Raw genomic sequence first — 24,504 nt, forward strand, 5'->3', positions numbered from 1 at the left:
CCTCACCCTACACAGAGGCTAATGTGTGTCAGGAGAGGTCCTGAGAGATGTTTGGATTACTAGGCAAAAACTACCCAAGAACAGAACAAGTAGCAGAACTATTTCCCAGCCAGTTTCAAACTCTCAGCTGTGAGGCTGTGTATTTACAGTGGCAAACAGTGGGATCAGATCAAGCTCCAAGAGCAGCCCACTGGCAGGGAATGAATTGGTGGCCTCAGTTCAGTTATCCTGGAGGTCTTATCTACTGGAGTGTAGAGTACTGAAGGTAACATGTGTGAGAAAGAAAACAGACTCTGGGGAGTCTGTTCTGGAGTTCAGACCTGTGAACAGCTATTTCCTCTAAGTCTTGCCACAACAGCTAGTTGGAAATAGCTGATTTTACAACAGCCTTTGCACTGGACAAAGCTTTCCAGGTCCCAGCTCTGATCCAACAGATACACTCAGAGCTGGCACACAGAAAGGAAGTTATGGAAGATCTGGGACTTTAAGGATCACAATCACTATAAATTCAGTCCTTTCAATACACTCTGGAGTTATAACAGCTGGATTCTAGGCAGCCTCTCCTTACACACTAAGTAATTTAGACATTAGCCATGATGACAATTCCAGAACCAGTACACCCAGTCCTTTATCTGAGTAGCAAGCCAGCCGTTGCAAAACCTTGTACTGCACCCTGCATGGAGCACTGGCAGAACAGGGACATTCCTTTGCTCTCCTATCACTACTCTCCCTGCTCCAAGACTAGGGAATTGTGACAGAAAGAAAACAAAGGCAATGGACCCCCCCACTGGCTATTCTTAGACAGCACACACAACCCCTCTGACAGACAGTTAGCTCCCAAAGGGGATTATTTATGGCCTGCTATTAAAACAAGACACAATGTACTATGAACTGCAACTCATATACAGCAAATAGGAGAGAATGTTGATGTCTCTAAAAAGAGAAGGCTTCCTTACCACGTATCTGACAGCACTTATGAACTGGTTATGAAACAGCAAATGCTGAGTTTCGTCCTCCGGGTTTGACGCCGTGTAAAGCATCCCACAGATGTTACAGGAGACAGCACCAAACCTCTTCTGTCCTGCATCCTGCTCAGAAACAACACAAGAAGGAGTCTGTCAGTCACGAGCACAGCATACAGAGCTCAGCTAAGCTTTCAGCTGGTCAGATGTGTCTTTTAGCAACTATCTTCTGCAAACTCACCACAGAGGCTAAAATGGAGCGAATCAGGAGAGAGCACAAGCAGAGGATTGAATCCTGTCTGTCACACACACACAGCCTCCAGAGGCACAGGCATGAAGCACAAAGCAAGCTCCACTGAGTTACAAAGCAGCTCCGACCCCAGAGTTTTGAACCAATGACTTCTCTCACCTCAGGAAAGGCAAAGCACAGAGAATTCTTCCTTCCTTACCCTATTGGCAGCAAACAGAAGCATTTCCCACAAAGAACATTCCCACATGCAGACCCCCACTATTTGGGTTTCCCTCTAAATCTGCTCCTGCCTGCCTTTTGTGAGTTGCTCTGAGGTGGGCCAAAGCTGAGCTGAGTTCCTGACTCAGGGACAGTCAGCAATGGATGGAAACTCCAGCACAGGAAGTTCCACCTCAACATGAGGAAGAACTTCTTTACTGTAAGGGTCACAGAGCCCTGCAGCAGGCTGCAGTTCATTCATGCCCCTTTACATTAGCCTCCTACTCTATAACCAACCACTACCCACTTCAGGGCACCCCCCAGCACCCATGGCTTTTGCTTATTCCTTCAAATAGAGTCATTTGGAAGCCTGCTCCAAGGTGTCAGTGCCTCATGAAGAGGGAAGTGTCAGGTGCAAGGGGTGCCTTTTGCAAAGGGCAAGAGAACAGCAGTTAGACTGAAGCCTCTGGCCCAAAAGGAATGTTTATGGCTTGGTGCTCAAATAAACTCAATTTACAAATGTAGCTGAAGGAAAAAACCCCAAAGTGTATGTAAGCAGCAGTAAGTGACCCTTTTAATCTATTTTAACATATATCACAAGTAATGGAGACCCAAAAAGTAATTTTATAAAGTTCTGTTTAAGCAAAGAGAGCTTGGGGGCACTTCCTAAGAGAAAATTGATCTGTGTGCACAAATTCAAAGAGCACAATTTGCAAGACAATAAATTACCTGAACTTAATTTTGCTTTCTAAGGACTGAAAATATTCATAGCAAAAAAGCCTGCTCTACAGAGAAAGCATTTGGCAACACAGCAGAAGTGTTTACAAATCATATCTCTGAAGATGGAAGGAGTAAGGAATGTTTAGGTCCATCTAAGAGCTAGACAACAGCCCAGGTCCCTGCCCAGCAACAACTATTTCAAGCAGTCACCAGTGAAAAAAAAAAAATGGAGCTACAGGTTTCTTTCCAAGATGAGACTAAAGGTACAACTGGCCAGAGATGACCTTCTCTTGAAGAGCAGAGATGGAACTCTGCCAAAGCAAGCTGCTGAACCTGAGAAGTCCCTCCTTCAATGGCACACTCACTTACACACTCCTGCTGCAGACAGGAGAAACAGGAGCAGGTTCATTTTCTGCAGGGAAAGAGCAAGGTGAGGTTAGATTTCCAAAGCCAGGACAAGATCAGCTTTCCAAAGGTGTGGAAATTTAATCCACCACTTTGTTGTTTCTGATTGTTGTTTTGTTGGTTTTTTGTTTTGTTTTTTTTTTAACCTGTAGATTTCCTTTAATGCAGCAAACCAGTTCAAAACCAAGTACACATCTGGCCACCAAAATGTCCTGCATTTCAAGGGTTTGTAGGTGAAAGAAAGGCAGCTCAGCAGGATGATGATGTACAGTGACTGGCTGGAGATGAACCAAATGAATCACACTGAATCATTTGTGTTTTGAAGATGGAGAACATCCTGCCCTAGGTAACAGGGTATGGAAGTGAGGAGTGAAGAGGAAGCCTGCTTTGATGCTTGGAATACAACTCAAAAAATCAGACAGGCAAATTATAAAAGCAGCTACATAAAGCAACTCTTAACACACTTCTCATGCATCAGCACTGCAGTAAGGCTCCTGGAACAACTTCTGTTCAAATGACCAAGAGGTATTTAAGCTAAAGCAGCTACTACTGCTTCACAACCAAGCATCTCAAGCCAAAAAGCAGCCTAGCTGGCATAAAATCAGAGACTGGGTTGGGAGGGAGGGACCTCTAAGGCCAACCCCCTGCCACGGGCAAGGATACCTCCCACCAGCCCAGCTTGCTCAAGGTCCTGTCCAGCCTGGCTTTCAACACTTCCAGCCATGGGGCCTCCACAGCTTCTCTGGGCAACCTGTTCCAGTGCCTCACCACCCTCATGGGCAAGAATTGCTTCCCAATGGCCAATCTAAACCCAGCTTCTTCCAGTCTGAAGCCATCACCCCTTGCCCTGTCACTGTCACTAGGAAGCCATCACAAGTTCTGGGGCAAGGATATCCTCCAAGTGGTCAGGCTCCTAAGCTCATCCCATCATGTCCTGCAGGCGTTCAGCAGCCCCCCAGGCACAGATCATCTGCCTGGAACAGTCCTGCCATGCTGCCTTTCACAGTGTGGCCTTCTCAGGCCTTGCTGGGACCAGTGGGTTTGGGTCTGGGTTTGTTGTTCAAGGCTTTCACTGATGCTACAGTTTTTACAGGCATTGTTGCATCCACGGGCTGCACAGAGGCTCATGATAAAACCCTGTGCTGTGAATGATCAGAGACAGCACTCTGCAGTGTCTCAAACCATCCCTTGAAGTCTGCAGCCCTACCAGACACCAGCTCTGCTTTTCAGCAAACACTTCAGAGCACCCAAGGGCAGGAAAGACCACAGCCTTAATGTGGCATCTGAAGTGCTGTTTGAAAGCCACACCACAGGACATAATGCTTCAGAGAAAGGAGAAACACAAACCACCCAGCTCTGTAAAGCTGGTGCAGGCTACAGCCACAAACAGGGCATGCAAAATAAAGGCAGGAGGCATGAAGAAGGCATTTTTGTACTCTGACAAAACATCCACAGATCCTGACTGTTTTTAACCTGGTGGTGTTCTTGAGCACCTCAATGCAAGAGAGATATGGAGGTGCTGGAGCAAGGGCAGAGGAGGGCAAGAGGGCAAGGAAGCTGTGAGGGGCCTGGAGAATGAATCTGATGAAGAGAGACTGAAGGAGATGAGGATGGTTAGTGTGAAACAGAGGAGGCTGAGGAGCAAGGCAAGAGAAGCCTCCACTCTTTATTGGACGTGGAGGGTAACATTGTGACTAAGGATGAGGAGAAGGCTGAGAGTCTAAATACCTTCTCTGCCTCCATTTTCAACAGTAAGGCAGGAGGACTTCAGGATAACTGGCCTCCTGAGCTGGTTGATGGGGTCAAGGAGCAGTGTTGTACTCCTGAAATCCATGTGGAATTAGTTCGAGACTTGTTGAGTCTCTTGGATATTCACAAGTCCATGGGACCTGATGGGATTCATCCTAGGGTGCTGAAAGAGCTGGCAGATGAGCTGGCCAAGCCTCTCTCCATCATTTTCCACCAGTCCTGGCTCACTGGAGAGGTCCCAGAAGACTGGAAACTGGCCAATGTGACACCCATCCACAAGAAGGGATGGACAGAAGAACCTGGGAACTACAGGCCTGTCAGCCTGACCTCAGTGCCAGGGAAAATCATGGAGCAGATTGTCTTGGGGGCAATCACTGCACACCTGAAGGATGGCCAAGGGATCAGGCCCAGCCAACATGGATTTAGGAAGGGCAGGTCCTGCCTCACCAACCTGATCTCCTTCTATGATCAGGTGACAGCCTGGTGGACGTGGGACAGGCTGTGGATGTAGTCTACCTGGACTTCAGCAAGGCCTTTGACACTGTCCCCCACAGCAAACTCCTGGCCAAGCTGTCAGCCTGTGGCTTGGACAGCAGCACTCGTGCTGGGTTAGGAACTGGCTGGAGGGCAGAGCCCAGAGAGTGGTGGTGAATGGTGCCACATCCAGCTGGCAGCCTGTCACTAGTGGTGTCCCCCAGGGATCAGTGCTGGGCCCCATCCTGTTCAATATCTTTATTGATGATCTGGATGAGGGGATTGAGTCCATCATCAGTAAATTTGCAGATGACACCAAGCTGGGAGCAGGTGTTGATCTGTTAGAAGGTAGAAGGGCTCTGCAGAGGGACCTTGCCAGGCTGGACAGATGGGCAGAGTCCAACAGGATGGCATTCAACAAGTCCAAGTGCCAGGTGCTGCACTTTGGCCACAACAACCCCATGCAGAGCTACAGGCTGGGGTCAGAGTGGCTGGAGAGCAGCCAGGTGGAAAGGGACCTGGGGGTACTGGTTGACAGCTGCCTGAACATGAGCCAGCAGTGTGCCCAGGTGGCCAAGAGAGCCAATGGCATCCTGGCCTGCATCAGGCATAGTGTGGCCAGCAGGAGCAGGGAGGTCATTGTACCCCTGTACACAGCACTGGTTAGGCCACACCTTGAGTGCTGTGTCCAGTTCTGGGCCCCTCAGTTCAAGAGAGATGGTGAGATGCTGGAAGGTGTCCAGAGAAGGGCAGCAAGGCTGGGGAGGGGTCTGGAGCACAGCCCTGTGAGGAGAGACTGAGGGAGCTGGGGGTGTTTAGCCTGGAGAAGAGGAGGCTCAGGGCAGACCTCATTGCTGTCTACAACTACCTGAAGGGAGGTTGTAGCCAGGAGGGGGTTGGGCTCTCCTCCCAGGCAACCAGCACCAGAACAAGAGGACACAGTCTCAAGCTGTGCCAGGGGAGGTTTAGGCTGGAGGTGAGGAGAAAGTTCTTCACAGAGAGAGTGGTTGGCCATTGGAATGTGCTGCCCAGGGAGGTGGTGGAGTCACCAGCCCTGGAGGTGTTTGAAGGTGGTTTGGATGTGGTGCTTGGGGCTATGGTTCAGGGGTGACCCTTGTAGAGCAGGGTCAGTGGTTGGACTTGGTGATCCTGAGGGCTTTTTCCAACCTGAACGATTCTGTGATTCTGTGATAGTAACAGGGCATGCATGCTCCCAGGCAGCACCACTGCATGAGGGGCTGCCAGTCCTTCCTGGGGGGAGGGAGGAAGAACAAAACAACCAACCCAAGAACACCTCAAAGCATACAGGTGACAGTAAATCCAAAGTTACAACAGGGATTTGGGGTGGGGGGAATTCTTCTCAGCAAACAGCAGCTACTGAGCACTGAAGAACGCTGTTGTCTATTAGATAGTAAGAGGGTTTTGTCCTCAGAACTTGGAGAAATGTTTTCCATTTAAGAAAATGTGGGTTTGCAGGCAGGAAAATGTGTTCCTCTACACACAGCTCCATTTCTCAAAGAGCAGCAATGAAGAGCAAGGATCCTTTGATTTCCTAAGCAAGTGCTGCCTGGGTGGATGGCACTCCCACACTGCAGCCATCTCAGGCAATCCCCATTACATGAGCACAGGACACAGGAACCCCTGTTTCAAGGCTAACTGCAGCTGACCATCACAACCACCTGGCCTTCATCACCAGAAGGGTTTCTTTGTTCTGTGTTAGACAGAAAGAAAAAGTCTTACCAATCTCTTCTCTGAGAAGGTGCATGTCTGCTGATCCTCCATGTGTGGAATAAGGAGCCCTGCAAGCAAAAAAGGCATTTGGTGCCTCTGGAGGAGATCAAAAGGGGCCTCTTGTTTCTTTTTTTCATTTCTCTCTCTTCAGGCACAGATTAGGTCACCTCCTTCTTGATCACCCAGTGTTAGTTAGAGGAAGATTATTTTTTGCCTCTAAGCCTTTTCACAGAACAGAGAATAAAACCCAGCCATAGAAACAGGAGGGCTGGAAAAGAAATACAAGAAGAGCAGGAAGCAGCAAACCAAAGATTTTTGGGCCTCTCCACAGAAAATTAAAGTCAAAGAATGCTATTTTCAACAAAAGATGCATTCCAGACTGAAGCTGATGGGTAGATGCCCTTGCTGACCAGGAGGATCAGAAGACATGATCCAACTCTGAAACAAGTTTCACTTCAAAATGAAGAGTGTGGAATTTAACTAAAGTCCCCAACCAACTCAAACCACCCCCTCACCAGCACCCAGCCTCCTGAACCAGCTGCTTTAGCCAAAGGGGAGAAAGCAACTTGAAGCTTTCAGAACTGTGCTGTATCTGATTTTATTTAACCTGTGTGCACAATGGAAATGGAGATGATATCCTCACTGCTCACCAGCTAAAGCAGTATGGAACAAATACAGAGTTAACCCCCAGCTCTGCACAGGATTTACAACAGGCAATAAATCCACTCTCAACCTATATAAAAACATTATTGACAGAATGCCAGGTTGGAAGGGACCCCAAGGGTCAGCTCCAACCTTATTCAAGAATATTTCAGCCAGAGTTTCATTGTCTACTGGTTTTTGCCTGGGGTAAGGTTAATTCCCTTCACAACAGCTGCTGTGGTGCAATGATTTGGGTTTGTGACCAAAGAAGTGCAGCAGATTGAGGAAGGTTCTTCTCCCCCTCTGCCCTAGCTGGAACACTGCATCCAGCTCTGGGCTCCCCAGGTCAGGAGGGACAGGGATCTGCTGGAGAGAGTCCAAGGGAGGGCTCCAAGGAAGCTGAAGGGACTGGAGCACTGCCTGGGGAGGAGAGGCTGAGAGCCCTGGGGGTGTTAGTCTGGAGAGGAGAAGGCTGAGAGGGATCTGATCAATGTTTATCAATAGCTGAGGGCTGGGGGTCAGGAGGGAGGGGACAGGGACAGCCTCTGCTCACTGTGCCCTGGGATAGGACAAGAGGCAATGGATGGAAACTGCAGCACAGGAGGTTCCACTTCAATATGAGGAAGAACTTCTTTCCTGTAGGGTCCCAGAGCACTGGAGCAGGCTGCCCAGAGAGGTTGTGGAGTCTCCTCTGGAGACTTTCAAGACCCATTGTGGTAGTTTAGGGCTATGCCTTTAAAATGTTTCACAGATTTTGAGCAGAAAGCAGTAAAAAATGTCCATAAATCACTACTGGGTGTAAAAAGGAAAATAATGATTATTCTAAACAATTCCATTGGAGGGATATCTCCCTAAGATTTGGTTCCCAAAACAGTCTTTAGTTCTGTTCTGTTTGTCTCTTCTTGCTTCTTCACTGGGAAGATGCTAACAGCTTTTGCTGACCTGACTGCATTGTTTTGGCTGGTATTAACCTACCCTGCTTCTCTTTTCCCTTTGTACAGAGGGTCTGAGGGAGGCAGGGAAGGAGAAGGCATTGCAGCTCCCCTGGTCTTTGGCCAGGGGGGGTCCTTGTGCTGTTTGTTAATTGTAACTCCCTGTAAATGCTGTAACTCCTGTGTATTTGTACAGATCCACTGCACTTCACTGTGGGTTGGAGCTGTGCTTGTAATACAGCTCCATTTGCTTCCACAAGGCTGGCAAAAGTTAATGGGGGGGAAGGAATCTCAACCCACCACACCCACCTGGATGTGTTCCTGTGTGACCTGTGCTGGATCCCATGGTCCTGCTCTGGCAGGGGCTTGGAGTCTACCTCCAGAGATGCCTTCCAGCCCCTAACACCCTGTAACACCCACGTGCTTCAGCTGCTGCACAGTGTCAAGGCCTCTGCTGGTTCTCACCCCACCTCACAGCACCTAAGCTGGGGGGAGACTGGGCTGGGACAGCTGACCCCAGGTGACCAGAGGGGTATCCCACACCACATGATGAGCAATAAAAGCTGGGGGGAAGAGGAGGACATCTGGAGTTACAGCATTGGTCTGCCCTACTGTTACCTAAGTCCTGCTCTCCTGCAGATGGCCAAGCACCTGCAAGCTGCAGGGAAGCAGCCAGTGAATCTCCTCACTCACTTTTCTTGTGCACACAGCATTTTCACTGGACCTATTAAGCTGTGCTTATGTCTACCCATGAGATTTCTACTCCATCCTACTTGGGAGGAGCGAGCAAGCAGCTGCACAGTGCTTAGGTACCTGCCAGAGTCAACCCACAAGCCAGTGTCAGTGGCCTTGGTGCCTCAAGTCTTGGTTCAGGTCCCCAGCTAACCCTACAGAACATTCTCACCTCCAGGACAAAGGACCCCAAACACAACCCACCCGAATCTGCTAAAGGAAGCTGGGCTGCTGCAGTGTGATGGTTTGAAACTGTCTTTTTAATTTTTCCTTGCAAAGTTCAGAACAGAGAAAGTGAAAGAATGTAAATAAGTCACTAATGGGTGTAAGAAAGCAAAATAACGATTGTTCTAAACACTTCCATTGGATAGATAGAAATGTTTAAGAACTATTACCCAAAACAAAGTAGGCATTCTGCACATTCTGCGTTCGGCAGTGGGGGCAGTTGCTGGGCTGTCTGGCTGCTGTTTCTTCTTCTCTTCTGGCTGAAGATAACACACTGACCTTGGCAGCTAAGTTAACAACTTTCTGCTTAACTAACTCTCTGCTTCTCTGTCCAGGGAGGTCTGGGGGGAAGCTCCTGGGAGAGAGAGAGGCCCCTTTGGGAGGGTCCCCTTGGGGGGAAGCAAAGGGAGATCGGTTGTGCTTTTCTGTTGATTGTATATATTTGTAAATGTTGTGAATTTTGTATATTTGTACATATTCATTGCATTTCATTGTAGATTTTAGACTCTGCTTGTAAATACAGCTTTTCATTTGCTTCCAGACTGGGCTAGCCTGGTTATTGTTGGTGGGGGGGGAATTTCAGCTCACACCGACACATGCAGTGAAGTAGAAATGGGAAGGAGTGATATGAAGAAAGGAAGGCCACTGCTGCCTCCTAAGAGCAGAAGCCTCATCCCTGGAAGTTTTCAAGGCCAGGCTGGGTGTGGCTCTGAGCAGCCTGATCTAGTGTGAGGTGTCCCTGCCCATGGCAGGGAGGTTGAAACTGGATGAGCCTTGAGGTCCCTTCCAACCCTGACAATTCTGTGACTCTGATTCTATCCCAAGGTGGATTGTCTGGAAGAGAGGAAAACTTAACTGCTCCCAAACTCCCTCCCCAGTCACTTATGCATTAACCATTGCCTTCCTTCTACTGGATAACAGGAAATAAAAGAGGCAATGTGGAACTAAGGTGAACAACAAAATCTTGCCCAAAAGCCATTCTCCAGCTCTTCAGAGAAACTGCCAGCTGAACTGTACCAGCTCAAAGAAAACAGCAACTTCATATGATAACTATGCAGCTTTCTTCAGGATCAAACAAATCCCCTTAACATTTATTAATTCCACTGAGGAGCATGTTCTCAGCTTCACTGGAACAACTGCTGTCAAATATTACCTGCTTCAAACAGGAAACTATGTTCAAACTTAACTAAAATAGGTGTAAGGAACAACTGAAGTGTGACATCCAAATGTGCAAAGGAATTAGAGTGCACATCACTTCCACACACAGCACCAATCCAAACCCAACCATCAAGAGCTTCTTCCCTCAAGCAATACTGATCCATGCACTACAGGCTCACAGGATCTTAGGGGTTGGAAGGGACCTCTGGAGACATTCCAGTCCAAGCCCCCTGCCAGAGCAGGACCAGAGAATCCAGCACAGGTCACACAGGAACACATCCAGATGGGGCTGGAAAGGCTCCACAGAAGGAGATTCCACAACCTCTCTGGGCAGCCTGCTCCAGGGCTCTGGGACCCTCACGGTGAAGAAGTTCCTCCTCCTGTTGAGGTGGAACCTCCTGTGCTGGAGTTTCCATCCATTGCCTCTTGTCCTATCACAGGGTGCAGCTGAGCAGAGCCTGTCCCCTCCCTCCTGACCCCCAGCCCTCAGATATTGATAGACATTGATCAGATCCCTCTCAGCCTTCTCCTCTCCAGACTAACCACCCCCAGGGCTCTCAGCCTCTCCTCCCCAGGCAGTGCTCCAGGCCCTTCAGCATCCTTGGAGCCCTCCCTTGGACTCTCTCCAGCAGATCCCTGTCCCTCCTGAACTGGGGAGCCCAGAACTGGATGCAATATTCCAGGTGAGGTCTCAGCAGGGCAGAGTAGAGGAGGAGGAGAACCTCCCTTGACCTGCTGGACACACTCCTCTGAATGCCCCCCAGGACCCCATTGGCCTTCTTGGCCCCCAGGGCACATTGCTGTCCCCTGCAGAACTTGTTATCCACCAGCACTCCCAGGTCCTTCTCCTTGGGGCTGCTCTCCAGCAGATCCCCTCCCAACCTGTGCTGCTGCAGTTTATTCTTCCTGCCCAGGTGCAGGACTCTGCACTTCTCCTTGCTGATACTGCTAAAAAACATCCACACTTCCCCCTGTTTGCTTGCACCAGGCATTACCTCAGCTCTCTAGAAAGGCAGAAACTCTGTTTTTCTCACTTCAGTGACTTGCTTTGGCTGTTGATGCTTTTCCATGTTCTTTCCTGACATTGATGGCTATCATTTCCAAAAGGCTACTTTCATGTGCAAAGGAACACACCTGCCTAGTGGCACAAAATGGATCAAGTCTCCCTGTACCTTATGGGTACATTTAGACCATTCCTCTGTAGCATCAAAGCTTTCTCAAGTCCTATTCTTCAGGTCACAGTTTTATCCTAGAGCTGGCAAGCAAGCAGGATTCTTATGAGAAGCAAAGAATTGCCTTTCCTTGTCTTAGATGTCAAGTGTATCTCATCTGATGAAACAGAAAACATATGCTTTGCACAGTTGTAGTTCTTTCCATTTCAGGAGTTAAAGGAACAGATGATTTCATATTTGCACATCAGATTCAACTACTTGGAAATTAAAGAACAGTTTTAGTGCATTACTTTGTTAAATTTCCAGTATGGAGCTCCACATAACCTTGTCAAGCTCCCAGCTGAGCACTGAACTGTACAAGGGTAGAGTTCACAAACCTTCCCAACAGACTGCTCTGAACATCAGGTCATGGACTTGGAACTTGACATTTTCAGCCTCCATCTTAACTTCTTTCTTCCAGGAAAAAAAGATCTTACTTTCCTTGGTCTGCAGTGACTCTGCAGGCACTCTGAACCCCTGCTTGGCTTAGGAGGTTTGTTTGCACATTAGATTACTTGCTGCTTTCAGCTGAAACTCTCCACATTGGGCTCAGAGCTTGCTTTGTAAGCTGTGACAGCAAGCAAAGCTGTCCTCTGTTGTCTTGGTTGTACCTCTCCAAGATGAAGATAATTACATCAGAATCACAGAATGGTCTATGATTACTGAATTGTTCTATGAATATTCTATGATTCTATGAATGTTGGGGCTGGCAGGGACCTTGAAAGCTCATCCAGTCCAAGCCCCCTGCCAGAGCAGGCTCAGCCAGGGCAGGTCACACAGAAACACAGCCAGGTGGGTTTTGAGTGAGATTCCACAACCTCTCTGGGCAGCCTGCTCCAGGCCCCCAGCATCTTCACAGTGAAAATGTTTTCCCTTCTGTTCCTGTGGAACCTCCTCTGCTCCAACCTGCACCTATTGCTCTTTTTCCTATCACTGAACATCCCTGAGCAGAGCCTGACTGAGAATGCTGCCCAGATAAGCAGATGTGCAAAAAGGGAGAGAAGGATGTGTACCAACCAGATGTGTCCCAAGAAAGGGAAGTACAGCTCCTCAGCACTTCCACTAATGGAAGTTGTATTGTTTTGCTTGCCTTAAAGCTTGTTAAAAATCCTGTGACTTAAGACAACTATAAACCAAATCTGTTAATGACAACAATCATATGGGAGGAGGTAGGTAAGATAAATCTTTAAAAGATGAAAAAAAAAAAAAAGCATATTGTGGAAAGCAAAGCCTAGCTCCAGCATCACACCTCTGTAAATCCAGCTCAGGGAATGCAAAGGTTAGGACACACAGACAGTGCTGCCACATCCCAGGCTGGGAGCCTCAATTACAAGGACAGATGTCAAACTTCAGTACAGAAGACCAGGAAAATTCAGCTGCAAGAAAAGAACAAGACAAAGGGAGTGCTGCATGTGGGGAGGCAAAAATCCCAACAAGGCTTTCTGCTTGGGCTCCAAGAAGTGTTTGTTCTGTATGGGTGTTAGTATGGAATGGCAGATCTCTCAGACTCAGATGTCTCAAAGGAGAGCCCAAACCTGCACCTTTTGGGCAGTTATAAGTATATCAAAGTGCAAGTGAAATGTTCCTTACCAAGAATAAAAGCATGACTTGCCAGCTTTGCTCAAGTTACCTTCACAGAATCACAGAAACACTCAGGCTGGAAAAGACCTTCAGGATCACCAAGTCCAACCTCTGACCCTGCTCTGCAAGGGTCACTCCTGAACCATATCCCCAAGCACCACATCCAAACCACCTTCAAACACCTCCAGGGTTGTGACTCCACCACCTCCCTGGCAACACTTCCAGTGTCTGACCACTCAAGATGGGAAAAATGTTTCCTACTGTCCACTCTGAACCTGCCCTGCTGCAGCTTGAGGCCATTCCCTCTTGTTCTGTCACTAATTACCTGTGAGAAGAGACCAGCACCAACCTCTGCACAACCTCCTTTCAGGGAGCTGGAGAGAGCCAGGAGGTCTCCCCTCAGCCTCCTCTGTTTCACACTAACCATCCCCAGCTCCTTCAGTCTCTCTCCATCAGATTTATTCTCCAGGCCCTTCACAGCTTCCTTGCCCTCCTCTGCCCTGGCTCCAGCACCTCCACATCTCTCTGGCATTGAGGTGCCCAGAACTGGACACAGCACTCCAGGTGTGGGCTCCCCAGAGCTGAGTCCCAGGGGACAATCCCCTCCCTGCTCCTGCTGGACACAGCATTGCTGATCCAGCCAGGATGCCTTTGGCTTTCTTGGCCACCTGGGCACTGCTGGCTCCTCTTCAGCTGCTTGTCCATGAGCACCCCCAGGTCCCTTTCTGCCAGCAGCTTTCCAGCCACACTGCCCCAGGCATGGAGCTCTTCCTGCATCCAATCTCTCCAAGTCCCTCTGCAGAGCCTCCCTACCCTGGTGCAGATCAACACTGACACCTCCCTTGGTGTCATCTGCAAACTTACTGATGACACCTTGAAGAGTAACCAAACTGCTGCCAGAAACACAAGATCAAAATCAGTTCTCACTATAAACTCCAGAGCTTTGGACAGACACTGCAAATGCTAATGCAAGGGATTTGACTGTGTGTAGTAAGACTGCTCCAGCACAGGAGAAATTTCATCCTGAACAGCTCTCAAACCCCAGGAATCATTTCTCTGTTGTCAGAGGATAGTTACAGGAGTACCAAAACACCTTTGAAACCTTTGCTGAAACAAAGAGTCAGCCATTCAGGATGCACACCTCAGAACCTCATCAGAGTTTAGCAAACGAAGCCATTCATTACACAAGGTCCTTAATGCTTGCATGAGCAAAGCCTGGTTATTTGAGAAGTCAGTTTAGTGATCTGTCCCCTCCAGAAGCTGGCACAAGCTGTTCTAAACATGATTGTGCTTCATCTCCACAGCTGGCTTGACCAGTTTTTGGGTTCCTCTCTCTGTTATGACAATGCTAAAAGCAACTTTCCTTCCCCCCCCCCCATGAAAGAATACCACAGCAATACTTTATGCTTCTTGCTCCAGGGAACCACAGGCATTACAAAAAGGCACAATGAAAACCCTACCCTGAGCCTGATGAGATCAGAAGAATTGGAGCTCTAGGAAGTGCTGAAATATTTTGGATATCACAAAGCTGCTACTTGCACAGTTAAGGGTCAGGACAGTGCTTTTGTGCATTTCCAGAACCACAGACAGAAAACAACAAACTGGGTCCCTCCCACTTTCCCTGGTGTTTTCCAGTCACAGAATGGTAGGGGTTGGAAAGAGCCTCTGGACATCAAGTCCTACCCTCCTGCCAGAGCAGGATCACCCAGGGCAGCTCACACAGGACACATCCAGATGGGTTTTGAAAGATTCCAGAGGAGACTCCACAACCTCTCTGGGCAGCCTGCTCCAGGGCTCCAGCACCCTCACAGGAAGGAAGTCTCTCCTCATGTTGAGATGGAACTTCCTGGGTTCCAGCTTGTAGCTGTGGTTCCTTGTCCTATCACAAGGTCCCTTCTTCTTGACCCCAGCCCTCAGCTATTGATAGATATTGATCAGATCCCCTCTCAGCCTTCTCTTCTCCAGACTAATCAGCCCCAGGGCTCTCAGCCTTTCCTCCTCACAGAGATGATCCCATTCCTTCATCATTCTCATAGCCTCCACTGGACACTCTCCAGTATATCCCTGACCCTTTTGAACTGGGGAGCCCAGAACTGGACACAACACTCCAGATGTGGTCTCAGCAGGGCAGAGTAGAGGGGGAGGAGAGCCTCCACTGACCTGCTGGCCACACTCCTCTTAAAGCACCTCAGTAGACCTCAGCCTTCTTGGCTGTCCCACCAACAACTCACTGTCCACCAGGACACCAAGGTCCTTCTGACTCATTCTTTACATTCTAAACTTTTCCTAGATAATGAACTTAAAACTAGAGCTGTTGACTACCTAGGGAAAAAGATATTACTCCAGTTTGGGCTGAAAACAATACTACAGTCAGTGAGCTGCAAAAATCTCTTGGTACAAATACTGTAGAGGAGGGAGCTACACAACCTCTCTTCAGTAGCTAAGCAGAAGGTTCTGCACATCTTCTTGTCAAAGATCCTAGCACCTCTTCAGTCAAGTTCTGTTACTGTGTGAGCAAATACTAAGTTAGCTTCACTGAAAAGAAATATTCTTGCAATCCTTTCAATATTTTTAAGGTATTTCATCAGGTATTTTAACTCTGTTAGTAAAATGACTTTCAAAGAAGCAATAGATGAAATACTTCTGAAGTCATAGAAACATAGAATGGTTCGGGTTGGAAAGGACCTAAAAGGTCATCCAGTTCCAACCCCCCACCATAGGCAGGGACACCTCCCACTAGACCAGGCTGTTCAAGGCCCCATCCAACCTGGTTTTCAATGCTTCCAGGCTTGGAGCCTCCACAGCTTCTCTGGGCAACCTGTTCCAGTGCCTCAGCACCCTAAGAGGTGATGTTACTACAGTTCATTTATCATCCCATCAACAGACAATCAAGTGCCCTGTGATTTGTATCAGGCAAATGAAAGATGCTCACAGAAGCTGATTTTAAACTACTGCCTCTTTGAAACACCTCCAGGGCTGGGGATGCAACCACCTCCCTGGGCAGCAATCTGTGAATCTGAGCTGTAGAGAGCAATGAGGTCTCCTCCTCCTCCTCTTCAGGCTAAGCAACCCCAGTTCCCTCAGCCACTCCTCACCAGCCCTGTTCTTCAGACCCTTCCCAAGCTTTGTTGCCCTTCTCTGAACCTGCTCCAGCCCTCAATGTCCTTCTTGGAGTCAGAAGTCCAAAACTGAACCCAGTATTTGAGGTGTGGCCTCCCCTGTGCCCAGCACAGGGCACAATCCCTGCCCTGCTCCTGCTGGCCACACCATTGCTGATCCAGGCCAGGCTGCTGGTGCCCTTCTTGCCCACCTGGGCACTCCCTGGCTCATCTTCAGAGAACTGTCACCCAGCACCCCCAGGGCTTTCTCTGTTTCCAGCCACCCTGCCCCAACCCTGGAGCTGTGGGGTTGCTGTGACCAAAGGGCAGGACCCAGCACTTGACCTTGTTGAATTTCATCCCACTGACCTCAGCTCATGGATCCAGCCTGGCCAGGTCCCTCCTACAGAGCCTTCTCACCCTCAAGCAAATCAACAGTCCCTCCCTCCTCGGTGTCATCTGCAAACTTGCTGAGGGTGCTTTGATCCCCTCTGTTGGTAGGCCATGACACATGGCCCAGTACAGATCCAGACAGGCCTCAAGATGTCTAGACAGGTCCTTTCTCTCCCCTCCTTCCTGCCACAACAACAGGGCAAGGCGGGAAAAGGAACAAAGGGGACAGGCCCTTGGCTGTCTGGTAAACAAGATGCCAGCTGGGGTCAGAGCATGAAAGCTTCCCCAGAGACCAGGTCCTGGCCTCTGCCTTTGATGGTCATAGCCTGGCAGACGGCTTCCCATTGGGTGGCTGCATGTTAGCTTTAGTGCCCATTGGACCAAGTGACCTCTGGCATGTTGTATATATTCAAGTGGCTGGGGAGCCTGGGGGCTCCTGCTCACATCGACTCCTGCTCAGATCCTCTTGCTCAGATCCTCCTCGCTCAAATTTGCCTTGCTCAAGCCTTGCTCACATCTGCTGCAGCCCCTCCTCACTTCAAGCCTTGTCGTCTCCAGTGTCCTGCCTTGCTTCCAGTGCCTGGTCCAGGGCCCTGGGATAAAGCCTGAGCCTGGAACTGGATTACAAACTGACAGTTTCTGGAGCCTGTCAGCAGAGAGAGCAGCCAGGGACCATCTCCAAATTCCCACTCTGATCCTCATGAGTAAACCCTGGCCTGCTCAGATCTTCCTAAGGGTTATTGGTTGGCCTTTGGTTTATAAGTGGGTGAAGCTATTTGTGTCATAGCTTTTCCAGTCTCTGAACTCTCTAAATTGTGTCAAAATTGCCATTAAGCATCCTGGAAGAATTCACGACCCAATAGAACCTGTAAATAATTCTATCAGTTTTGTACATAGTTTTGGGGTGGGGTTTGGGGAAAATAAAAATAACTATATTTTATAATTCCCACCTCATCAATTTAACCCAAACACAATACATCCCCTCATCCAGATCACTGATAAAGATATCAAAGAGAACTGGCCCCAGTACTGAGCCCTGGGCAACACCACTTGTGACCAGCCACCAGCTGGATTTAACTTCATTCCCCACAAGTTTTCGGGACCATCCATCCAGCTTTTTACCCAGCAAAGCATCCACCCATCCAAGCCAAACAGTTTCTCCAGGAGAATGCTGTCCTACAGAGATGTCAAAGGCTTTACTGAAGTCCAGGAGGCACAGGCTTTCCCTCATGCACTCATAGAAGGAGGTCAGGTTGGTCAAGCAGCACCTGCCCTTCAGGAATATGCTATGTGAGAGGGGTTTCTTCCCTAAGAAGCTTACTGCAGAATTCTCCTTTCTAATGGCCTAGACTCTTCTCCCTCTGTAGCTCCCCAGCTCCAGCCTTTCATTTCCAAAGCATTATCATAAGCATGGATTATTAAAAACCACAGAACAAAACACACCCAAAACCTCCACTGGTTTCATCATGAAGTTCTGTGATGCTGTGAGATAGAAAAAATGACTGCAGGTCACTTTCCTCTTTCTCATCTTGCACTGTCTTGGTTTCAAAGACACCTGCATTTGGTAGCTAACAGCAAAAGGTGCAAGCACAAAGTGAGTGCACAGGAAGCTCTCTCTGTGTGTCTCAGAGCAGTGGCCATTGGGATGATGCAGGAACAGGCCTGCTGACATCGATTTTGCACACAATCTGCCAGATGAACCCTCCCATAGAATCCTGAAATCTTAAGAAATTGAGGTTTTGCATGTAAGTAAAGGCAGCTTCACTCTCCTTAACAACTGGACTGTCACTGAACAGTCACTCTGTTTAAAATAGGCAGAGATTTGTTTTACCAAGCATCAGCTTTACACCTGAAGTCTCTCTGCCACCATTTCTCCATCACCACTGAAAGCCAATCTGGTACAGGTCCTTCCACAAATCACTGAGGATTTAAAGACAACTTCAGGAAAACACAGCACTGCAAATTCAAAAGTCATTTCTTCAAGGAGCTTTAAGTCTTACTCAAAGCATATTACTTACTATGATCAGCTGCTTTTCACCATCTTTTCCTGCTTCTTTTAGCTTCTGAATATGATCCTCAGATGGTAGGATGTTACTGCATTTGGATGCCAATGAAGGATTTGACAGTGGAACCCTTGAAATACAAATAGATTTCATGTTAAAAAAGGGACTGCTAAGATATGTCCTCCTAGATACTCAAAGCTGTTGTGGTGAGCAGAATCAAACCTTAAAAAGATGCAAATCCCAGTTAATTACCCAAAACACAGTCCTAGATATTTGAATTTGCAAGTCAAATGGAAAAAAAAAATCAGGAAATGGAAGCATTAACCAAAAAAATAGTTTGTGACTAACCGAATTGAAAGATCTTTTTAAATGAAAAAGAATCTAAAGTATTAAATTTCTAACCAAAGGGGGTAGTTAGTCACAGTCATGAACACAGGCAGGTAAAATGAGGACATGGAACTGCTGGGGCAAGCCCAGAGAAGGCCAGGAAGATGATCAGAGGGCTGAAACACCTGCCCTGTGGGGACAGGCTGGGGCTGCTCAGCCCGAGAAGAGAAGACCTCAGGGAGGCCTTAGAGCACTACTTAGACTACCTCCAGTACATGAGAGCTGGGGAGGAGTTCTGACAAGGGCTTGTAGCAACAGGACAAGGGACAATGGCTTTGAGCTGGAAGAGGGGAGAGTGAGACTGGGGATTAGGAAGAAATTCATTAGAGCAAGGGTGGTGAGACACTGGCACAGGTTGCCCAGGGAGGCTGTGGATGCCTCCTCCCTGGAGGTGCTCAAGGCCAGGCTGGATGAGGCCCTGAGTAACCAAGTCCAGCTGAAAGGTGTCCCTGCCCATGGCAGGGGGCTGGAACTAGGTGATCCTTAAGGTCCCTTCCAACCCAGCCACTCCATGACTAGAAGTTTCAGAGCATGACTGATGCTGCCTAACTCTGCATTTCCAATGCAGGGATTTGGTTTCTAGTTTCAGGTACCCTACATCAGGCTGCTAAAGCAGACCATGTAAATATTCCACCAAATGTAAATAGAAAACATGTCATAAATGTCTCAAATTCAGGTCAAACTTATTCTAATGGCTGGCAGTGAAGGGAGGGGGAAGAGGACCTGAGGAATAAGTCTATGGACATCACTGGAACCTCTCTCATATAGTTTAAGTTTCCCCTCCTCATGACTGAAAGAAGCACTGGAAAGTACTACAACAGTTCCAGCTATCCTATCAGCTTGCTGCTATGTTCCTATGTACATTAATTCCAGGCTTGGATGAACTTGGGATCAAAGCAAAACACATCCAACACTACTGGTCCTTCAGGTAGGTATTCACAGCTTGGCTCTTCGTGAGCAAACTCAGGCTACAGCAGCTGCACCTACATGTAGCAAGTTAATTCAGTCAGCTTCTTCCAAAGTAAAAACTCCTGCCAGACATTTTTTAACCAGCATTTCTGGGTCAGAATCAGACCTATTTTTCACTTCCTGTCATGTGCCCCAAAGTTTGGATCAAGTAGCTGCTTCAGGGGTCACCTTTTCTTACGAAGCCCCAGAAAGAGCTACCCTGGAGCTGTGCACATTGCTGTTAGAGCAGGAGTACCACAAGGAGAATGATGCTTCCATCCTGGACAGCATGTGGAAAGCAGGGTAAGAAAAAGCCCTCACAAGAAAAACAGCCAAATAATAGTACATCAGTATGGACAGGTACATGGCAACACAAACCCCTGGGAAATGGCAGCTCTAAGTTGTTCAGATGCTGCACTCCAACAGCCCTCAGACAGCTGAGACTGGCACACCAGGCACTTCAGCACAAGAGTGACTGACCACCGGGGTGCATTCAGAGGATTGTGTCCAGCACACCAGGGAGGTTCTCCTGCCCCTCTACTTCGCCCTGGTGAGGCCACATCTGGAATATTGTGTCCAGTTCTGGGCCCCTCAGGTCAAGAAAGACCTCAGGGAACTACTTAAGAGAGTCCAGCACAGAGCCACAAAGATGCTGAAGGCAGTGGAACATCTTCTTTATGAGGAAAGCCTGAGGGAGCTGAGGGCTCTGGAGCTTGGAGAGGAGGAGCCTGAGAGGTGACCTCATTGCTGTTGATAAAGATGTGCAGGGGGAGTGCCCAGAGGCTGGAGCCAGACTCTGCTGGGTGATGCCCAATGCCAGCACAAAGGGCAGTGGTGGAAGTGGAGCCATAGGAAGTTCCACGGAAACAGGAGGAAGAATTTTTTCTACTGTGAGGGTGACAGAACACTGGAACAGGCTGCCCAGGGGGGTTGTGGAGTCTTCCTCTCTGGAGATATTCAAAACACACGTGGATGTGTTCCTGTGCGACCTGCTCTAGGTGACCCTGCTCTGGCAGGGGGGTTGGACTGGATGAGCTTTGGAGGTCCCTTCTGGGCACCCCCTAACATTCTGTGATATGTACAAGACTCCCATAACACAAGGATCATAACACTCTTCCAGAAGTGAACTAATTCAGTAGGTGAAAATCATGTGGTAAACTCCTCTCATCCTCTGGTTGTCATCTGATTTGAGGAAGAGATCCTTAGAAATCATCTCTTCGAGCAGCCTGTCGACCCGGCCTGCTGTAGTGTTGACCCTTCAGTAGTGCTGGGTCAAAGCTGGACTGGATGATCTTGAAGGTCTCTTCCAACAAAATACATTCAGTGACTCTGAGAAATGTTTTCCCAACTCTATTAAATTCAACTTTAGAAAAATAAATGTGCAGTTACAAATACCTTCCTTAATATTTTTTTAACAGAACAAAAGCCTCTCTTAATAACAGAGTAAAACAAGAGTTGGTTTTTACACAGGACAAGTCACCCATGTGAAAGAGAGCTGAGAGCAACAGAGCATCCAGTCTTACAGCAAACCCTCTGCTCACTCTGTGAAGGCTGCTGTGATTTCCCCAGGTGTGCAGTCTGTACCTGTTCTCCGTTTCAGAAGTTTGATCTGTAAATGAAGTTTGCACCAACTGCTTGGGAGCCAAACCTACAACAAATCAGATGAGCACTTGGTTAGAGAGTTCACTTGCAAAGGAAATCTGAGCCACATGAACAGTGATTTGCCAAAACATATTCATAGAATCACAGATGGGTTGGGTTGGAAGGGACCTCTAAAGATCATGTGGTTCAACCCCCCTGCAGTCAGCAGGGACATCCTCCACTAGATCAGGTTGCTCAGAGCCCTGCCCAGCCTCACCTTGAGTTTCTCCAGGGTTGGGGCCCCAATCACCTCCCTGGGCAACCTGTTCCAGTGTTCCAACAGCTTCATGGTGCAGAACTTGTTCCTAACATTCAATCTAAATCTGCTCTGCTCTAGTTTGAACACCAGGCTGAGGGCAGGTGTTGATCTGTTAGAAGGTAGAAGGGCTCTGCAGAGGGACCTTGACAGGCTGGTCAGATGAGCAGAGTCTAAAGGCATAAGTTTTAAGACATCTAAGTGCAAGGTTTTACACATAGGCCACACAACCCCAGGCAGTGCTACAGGCTGGGGACAGAGTGGCTGGAGAGCAGCCAGGCAGAGAGGGACCTGGGGGTGCTGGGTGACAGCAGCTGAACAGGAGCCAGCAGTGTGCCCAGGTGGCCAAGAAGGCCAATGGCATCCTGGCCTGCATCAGGAACAGTGTGGCCAGCAGGAGCAGGGAAGTCATCCTGCCCTGTGCTCAGCACTGGTTAAGCTACACCTTGAGTGCTGTGTCCAGTTCTGGGTTCCTCAGTTCAAGAGAGATGTTGAGATGCTGGAAGGTGTCCAGAGAAGGGCAACAAAGCTGGGGAGGGGTCTGGATCAGCTGGGGGTGTTCAGCCTGGAGAAGAGGAGGCTCAGGGGAGGCCTCATTGCTGTCTACAACTACCTGAAGGGAGGTTGTGGCCAGGTGGGGGTTGGGCTCTTCTCCCAGGCAACCAGTGACATAGGAGATGACAGAGTCTCAAGCTGTGCAGGGGAGGCTTGGGCTGGATGTTAGGAAGAAATTCTTCCCAGAAGGAAAGATTGGTCATTGGGATGTGCTGCCCAGGGAGGTAGTGGAGTCACCGTCCCTGAAGGTGTTCAAAAAGAGTCTGGATGAGGCACTTGGTGCCATGGGTTAGTTGACTGGATGGTGCTGGGTGATAGGTTGGACTGGATGATCTCAGAGGTCTTTTCCAGCCTGGTTAATTCTGTGATTCTGTGAAAGAAGGATTATTTAAACAATTGTTCATTCAACAGTTTGCCGCCAGGTTATAGCAGGAGTAGAAGCAAATGTTCTAAAAAGTGGCTTGTGGGTAGCTGTGGTGAGATTCCCTCTCCTGTTGGCCTTCTGAGGACAAGCAGGTAACTGTGACATTTCCCTCAACTTGACCTGCTCTCAAAACTGTTGCATTTATTAGTTAGACTTGATGATCTTAGAAGGCCTTTTCCAGCCAGAACGACTCCATGGTTTATGTCAGCAGTTGTGCAAGGCAGGTTGCAGCAGTGAAACAAGGTCAGTAATGAAGCTGTGCAGTTTCAATCTGTTCATATCAACACTCATACAGATAGCTCTGTGGATAGGGTTAGAATCAGAACCCTAGCTGAGGGGTGTTCTGGGACACTTTAAGAAAATAACCAATTGCAAAAGAAAGAAAAAGAAGGAGGTTATATTTTCTATCTGTACAATGAGAGCATTCTGCCCTTCAAAAATACCATGGGAAATAGAAACAGCTACTTAGTAAAGCTGAAAAGTCAGTGCACTCAAAACTGGGTTCAGAGCTAAAAAAAAAAACAACAAAAAAACATCAAAACCACAAAAAAACCCCAGACCACAAATAAAAAAAAACAAAACCAAAAAACCCAAACCAAACAAAAACCCCCAAGAAACCAAAAACCCAAAAGCAAAAGGATAAAACATCAAGAAAGGAGTAAGGAAGTCAATGGAGAGATGTTGGTGATCCACTACGAAGAGCTCCTAGTCAAAGGCAGTTGAGTGAAAACTTTCAGCTTACACCCATCAGAAGGGCTGACAGACTGCACTCACAGGCTAGGAAAAGGAGAATGATCAGTGAATGAATAATTCGGTCAAGATCAAGCAGAACAACTTAGGAGAAAGAAACAAAGGGCCTTAGTGAAGGGAAACAGTAACCTTTCACAGAAGCCAACCCCACAGAAGAACCCCACTGGAATATGGCAGTGTTACTACTTTATTACATGGCTGAGATTTGGATGCTGGGTTTAAAATGCTGCCACTTCACTTTCCCTGAAATAGAGTATATTAAGCATTAAAACACTCATGTATAAAGCACAGAGGTGTACTAAAAGCAGAGCTGGATAGAACAACAGACACCTCCTTCCCACTGTTCATCCCAGAGATAAAAGGGCAGTGGCGTGACACACAAAGAAATATGAACGAGTCCTACAAGGAACAGCTGAGGGAATTGAGGTTGTATCCTCTGGAGAAGAGAAGGCTGAGGGGAGACCTCATGGCTTTCTACAGCTCCCTGAAAGGAGGTTGGAACGGGGTGGGGGTTGGGCTCTTCTCCCAAGTAGCAAGTGATAGGATGAGAGGAAACAGCCTCAGGTTGTGCCAGAATGATGGACATGAAGAAAAATGTCTTCACTGAGAGCTGTCAAGCCCTGGATCAGGCTGCCCAGGGCAGGGATAGAATCACCATCCCTGGAGGTGTCTAAGAGATGTGTAGATGTGGTGGTGAGGGACATAGTTTAGCAGCAGCCTTGGCAGTGCTAGGTTTCCAATGTAAAGGACTCTGTGACTCTCTGAAAACCCTGGTGAACAGCTCCAACCCTAGAAGCTTAGCTCTGCACCAACTGTACTTACTCCATATGAAACACTCCTCTGAAAGGAGGCCTTGTGCTTCCCACCTGGTTGGGCAGAAGAAGAGGAAAATTCAGTAGTGAACATTTACCTTGAGGTTCACTTTCCCCAGGTTCTTTTTTGACTTGTTTGGGTGGTTTAGGAGCTGTGACACACTTCACTGGAGAACTTTCTGGACTTGACTCCAAATGTAATCGAAAGTTCTAAACAAAGCAGAGAACAGTGAGTAAAAAACCTGATGCCTCTGATTTATTAACCAC

At 48.2% G+C, this 24,504-nt stretch overlaps 1 protein-coding gene across 1 annotated transcript in view; it reads right to left on the reverse strand.

Moving 5' to 3' along the window:
• ESCO1 (establishment of sister chromatid cohesion N-acetyltransferase 1) overlaps positions 1 to 24,504 on the reverse strand; it is a 40,884-nt gene that overhangs the window by 10,487 nt on the left and 5,893 nt on the right. The window contains exons 5-8 of the mRNA XM_054394680.1: positions 24,336 to 24,447; positions 21,384 to 21,447; positions 18,480 to 18,594; positions 957 to 1,088 (exon numbers count right to left, since the gene is read on the reverse strand). Coding sequence (XP_054250655.1) covers positions 957 to 1,088; positions 18,480 to 18,594; positions 21,384 to 21,447; positions 24,336 to 24,447 — 423 coding nt within the window. The remainder of the gene's footprint in view (positions 1 to 956; positions 1,089 to 18,479; positions 18,595 to 21,383; positions 21,448 to 24,335; positions 24,448 to 24,504) is intronic.

This window comes from Indicator indicator, chromosome 31 (assembly GCF_027791375.1).
Source record: "Indicator indicator isolate 239-I01 chromosome 31, UM_Iind_1.1, whole genome shotgun sequence".
Classification (NCBI taxonomy): domain Eukaryota; kingdom Metazoa; phylum Chordata; class Aves; order Piciformes; family Indicatoridae; genus Indicator; species Indicator indicator.